At 46.9% G+C, this 5389-nt stretch overlaps 1 protein-coding gene and 1 long non-coding RNA gene across 25 annotated transcripts in view; one reads left to right on the forward strand and one right to left on the reverse strand.

Moving 5' to 3' along the window:
* Window positions 1–2724, reverse strand: part of cacna1ab (calcium channel, voltage-dependent, P/Q type, alpha 1A subunit, b) — a 140766-nt gene extending 138042 nt beyond the window's left edge. For 22 of the 24 annotated variants that reach the window (XM_034900549.1, XM_034900548.1, XM_034900541.1 and 19 more), the window contains exon 1: window positions 687–985. In XM_034900549.1, the coding sequence (XP_034756440.1) occupies window positions 687–985 (299 nt within the window). Of the gene's footprint in view, window positions 1–686 lie in introns of all 24 variants that reach the window. The other 2 variants (XM_034900456.1, XM_034900498.1) reach the window with 2 other exon arrangements.
* Window positions 1–5389, forward strand: part of LOC117934713 — a 14148-nt gene that overhangs the window by 2740 nt on the left and 6019 nt on the right. The gene's annotated exons all lie outside the window — the stretch shown is intronic.

Here is a 5389-nt window from a genome sequence, read left to right on the forward strand (position 1 = left end):
GGGGGGGGTTGGAGAGTCATTTCCTCTCCCTACTGGTTGCATGGTGCTTAAGTCTTCATAATGCTGACATCAGCACTCAGCTCTGACTACAACTATAGTCCCAACACACACACACACACACACACACACACACACACACACACACAGGTCACTAACAGGTTCGAGTCAAATGCTGTATTCAAGATGCATCTTAATCACCAGCAGCGTCAACGTGATTGTGATTGCTGGTGTCATGACAACCGCCAACATCATCTTTCATTCTATCAAGGCAGCTGTCTCAGGTGAACCTGAGGCCGGCGGGGCTGGACGAAGCAGAGAGAGTGGACAGAAATCATGTTTTCTGTCATGTATCAATCAACAGCACACCGCAAAAAGCCATACAACACGTGTCACATGTCACACGCACACACATCCCATAAACCAAAAAAACACACAGATCACGCAACATCTCAAGACACTGCAAAAAAAATGAAAAAATAAACATCACACAATTATCTAAAATTAACTTTAAAAAAAACATCACCCCACGCTGCACACCAACCACAGCGCTCATCCTGCAGGTGCTGGCTAGTTTCCCACCAAACCAGTCCACACTAGGCCACACCTCGCCAAGCACTCCGGCAAACATACCACACTGCAACCCCGGTACCTTGGCTGTCTGCTCGGCACTGCTTATGAAAGGATATGGCCATTCGGTGATCTTTTTGGCGTACTTCCTCACCAGGTTGTCTTCGCTGAAGAGGAAAAGGGAGCGGTTGACCGTTAGGCAGCTCTGCCGGACGGGTATGGGGTTGTACAGGGCCATGGTCCGGGCTCTCTGGGCCATCGACTGCTTGTACATCCGCTGCCCTCCGGGGGGCCCCCCTTGCCTGCTGCCGCCGCGGCCGGGCCCCCCTTGTCCGCCGGCACCCCCGCCACCACCGCCACCACCACCTCCTCCTCCTCCTCCATACCTGTTGGGTAGCTCGTCTCCAAAACGCGCCATTCTGCAGACACCAAACGCCAGAGGTTAGGAAGGAGCCGGGGGGGAACCTCAGAGTGACACCTCCACATGCCACCACCCCATCAGCCTCGGCTCCAAACACATGCAGAATGGAGTTGGGTTCGGTTCCTTTTCAGCCTTATCGCTCTGTCTCTCTCTCTCTTGCTCTTTCTCTCTCTCTCCTCCTATCTATCTGTGTCTCCTTCCCAGCTCTTCAGCTCCGAGAAGATACCTCCATTTGTGTGTGGAGAAGGAGGGGGGGAGGAAGAGGAGAGAAGAGGGGAGGGAGAGGGGAGGGGGAGAGGGAAAGCGCACGGTGTCTCTGATCTTGTGTTTGGAATATGAATGGCAAATAGAGCGATGGATTTATGTAATTTCTGGCAAATCAGACCTCTGACAGAAAAAAAACAAGATTGGTTTTACTGGCGCGTGAGAAAACTGTCAAAAATGTTCTCGGTGCTCTTGTCAGAGCATCAGCGTTTTCTCTCCGTCGAAAAGCAAGGCATCCTGTATCTTATTTTTTGGTCGGGAAAAACCTCTCCAAGAGTGAGCCTGTTCTTGCATTTCGATAGGCAAAGAAATCGATCACTTTTAATACATGCGATAAGGATGCATCACTGTGCGTTTAAATACATATTGCAATCATCTCCACTAAGTAGGCTTCCCTAGCTGGAGACTGCGTCTTTTTTCCCCACTCAACAGCCTAGTGCATCTTGACAGGATCTGCAGTTGTCTTTTTTTCTCTCTCCTCCCCAGGTCCCTTTTTTCCTGCGAGATAAAAATAGAAATAAATAAGAGTAAAACCTTTTAATAATTCATTTATTCTTGTGCCATATATCCGCAATGTTTGATGTGGCACGGCAGATATCCCTGCTGCCACCTCTCACTGCCACCACGCCACTCGGGTAACACGCAAACGCCAACCGAGGGGGGCTTCCCCAAAATCCGAGCCTGCTGACATGTGTTGATATTTGGTGATGGACGGTGCAGCATCCCCCTCCTCCTCCCCCCTCCTCCTCACCAAGGCGTCGGTCACTGATTTGGGGCGTGATTGCGCGCTCTTGGAGACGAAAATACACCGGGGCTCAATTAACCAATTTATATCTTGCCCACTTTCCCGCGGGAAAAAAAATGAGTTGATGAAACTAAAAGAAAATTAGTGTCCACAACAATCATCTATAATCCAAGGTTGAAAGAATAAGAATCCCGGACGAGTAGGATCCGGAGGAGCAGAAAAAGACCACTGGGGGAGGCAGCATCATCACCATCATCAATTCTTGTTCGAAAAATACGACGGCGGCGGTGCGGGTGTGTTATGGTAGCAGCGCCTCACATCTTCTCCGCCACCGGGCAGAAACCCACCATCCCCGCCCAGCAGCATCGCCCCAGAGGCTCCTTGAACCAGATAGAGGCGGCCTGCCCCGTAGAGCTACAGCAAGTCCAGCGTTTCTCCTCTCTCTCTCTCTCTCTCTCTCTCTCTCTCTCTTTCCCTTTTCCTCCCTCTTTTTTTTTCCTTTCCTTCCTCGACCCCCAAAGGGGACGTGAACCAACACACAGTCGGTCCAGAGGCTGTATAATCCCGTGGAGACCAGCCTTGGAAACGAAGAAACCCGACGAGCGGAGCGCTTCTGCGGCTCTCCTGCGTTCAGTCAGCCGTCGGGGTTGAGCCGCGCACTGAGCATCTGATCAGTCTGACGGGAACCGAGCGCCGCGCGCAGGTCCGTGGCCAAGCCTTGCAGCGCACGACGCACGGTGCCTCTCCGGAGCCTCCCCCCGCTCCAACCCACTCCCCAGTGCACGACGGAGATGTATGGGCGTTAGTTGGGTATGACCAGGTATAGCAGCTCGCTGTAGCCCGTAATCTTAATCTAATGAGGAATAATTAACCATAAAAAAAGTCAAATCTGGTGGAACGGCCAAAAGACATCTGACTTTGGTTACCTGTGATAGTTTAGAGATCTAGGTCTGATAGGTTTTAATTTCCTCACTTATTAATAATCAGCAGGCTTGGAAATAATGGTCTCCAATGATGCTAGATGCAAGCTATGGACTTTCCCAAGCTGATTTAGTGAGGCCCCTTGAGAAGATGCAACTCACGGCTTCCTCTCATGTTCGCCAAGTGTCAAAAGCACCAACAGCACAGTCCAATTTGCCCCGTTTACTGTTTACTCAAACCAATCAAACCAAGAAGAAGGCTTTGTAATGAGCAGTAGAAGGGGGGAGGGAGGAGGTGTGTGTGGTGGAGGTAGTGGTGTGGGGGGCTCATACAAGAAATTGTTAATGAATGCGGATAACAGTAAAGTGAAGATGAAAAACTGATTCCCAAAATATGAACCAGGGGCCAATTTTGATCTCCAATTGGACTTGAATGGCATCCTCCCAGCAAACTGTTCATCCATTTTCACTATTTTTAATCTCCCATCTGACAGTATAGACGGTTAAATTATCATGTGCCAAGCCAAATCTAGTAATACAAATCGGCTCAAATGGGATTCCTTGGGAGCACACACGAAAAAGTACCATGTGCTTAACTTGACAATGTGATTTTTGAGCTTCTTGGGGACTTCTGAAAGGGTTTTATAGGCCAATGTTTTTGCAGAATTTTATTTTTCACTGATAAATGCATGAAAAAATATGTTGCCAATACACTCAGTTGGACAAACATTTCATCTGTGTGGCCAGGAGGAGAGTTGGGGGAGTTTGTGAGTGTTGTGTTTGACTTTTTTTGAGGACGGTCTGTTGTTTTGAGGACGATTTGAAAGAGGTTTTATCTCCCCTTCATTCCTCCCTTCTCCTCCAAGCCGTCTGTCAGTCTGGCTCAGGCATCTGAGTCCTCTTTGATGCAGCTCAGCAAGCTGTTTGCTTGGGCTAAACCGACCAAGCTGTCACCTCTCCAGAACAGGCAAATGAAGGTGGTGGTGGAGATGGGGAGGGGAACAGGTGCAGATTGATTCTTTTGAGATATTTTTTGTCAAAGTTACATAATGAAAATAGGAACAACAATTGAGTTGAAAGACAGTGAAAAACACCAACTTTGGTCACTTTAGTACATCGATGCTGTCCTTGGTCCTGAAACGGCTTACTGACATGTTTCCAAGGACTTTTGGTGCGGTCTGGAGTGCTGAAACAAGAGTGTAAAGCTCTGAACACCACCTGCATGCCTTTGGGAGAGGTTACCTCCATTGTGCAGCAGGGTGGGCTAGGTACTGTACCTCCGGCCATCTGTTAAATGCTGAGAAGTATTTTGGAGTTCTGCTTGCAGTTTGTGTCCTCTACCAGCTACTTTGGCAGGTAACTACCCATCATTTGGAGGCCTTAGTCTGTTCTAAAAATCCGTTAGTTGAATCCTCAAAGTTGGCCATATGGTGGGTTTTGGGATGGATCTGAAGGCAAAGTCTGCCAGACTATATAGAAGTCAATAAAGTATTGCAAAACTTCATGGCAGGGGATAACCTGTTGCTGCACAATGTGCAAGGTAACTGCAATATTATGTCTTCTTCTTCTTCTACACGTACTTCTCTTTTCTCTCCCAGTTAAAACAATGTCAGGGTTTTCAACCTACAGCATATATCATGTGAAGATCACTTTTCTTTTCCCAGAAAGGATTGTGTTAAAGTAGCATGAATTGCATTTTCATTCATTTGTCACGATAAAACATAGCTACTAAATAAAAAATCATCTGCATTGCAGTTTAATTCAGTCAGGTGCTCATCAAATGATGGGTGTGCGGCACAACATCCCGACATCTATTTAAACTGTTTTTTTTAAGTAATCAATGTCCTCCAGTACCTTCTTCTTAAGTTGCTCTAATGAAGCACACATTTCCACTCTTATAGTACTTCCATTTTGTATGTGACAAACTCTTTACATTTTTGAGCGTACCACCTGGTTAGGTTGGAGCTTCTTCAGATGCCCAACGTGTCAGTGTGTCATTTTATTTAGCTGTTCACAATACATGTGTTATTGGCACTGGAAAAACACAAAATAAATGATGGTCATATATAAAGTGGTTCAAATAAATCCCATTTATACTGTCAAATGCATCATTTGGATATATTTATATTTTGTCTTGGTCTCAAATGTAAATTGATACATTTTCTGAAGATGGGAGATGAGCTGTTTTTGCAGTATGAGTAATTAATCTCTTACAAAGCTCTCACTGGTTCACCGTTACCCGGAGGTTGTAGTGTGTATAAATGACCAGCAGTAATGGTCACATAGCTAAGCTATTATTTACAAGATGCCATTTTAACGTCCCAATGTGTGTGCATCAGTGGATTTGCTCATCATCTAAATCCAGTAGACCAGTGGCTACTAACAGGCACAATAAAAGCCCGTTCCCCCTGACAGCAAGGGAGAGAGAGAGTGAAAGTGAGTGTCGGGAAGAGGTGGGTGGTGGTGGTGGAT

Source organism: Etheostoma cragini, chromosome 2, assembly GCF_013103735.1.
Source record: "Etheostoma cragini isolate CJK2018 chromosome 2, CSU_Ecrag_1.0, whole genome shotgun sequence".
Lineage (NCBI taxonomy): Eukaryota > Metazoa > Chordata > Actinopteri > Perciformes > Percidae > Etheostoma > Etheostoma cragini.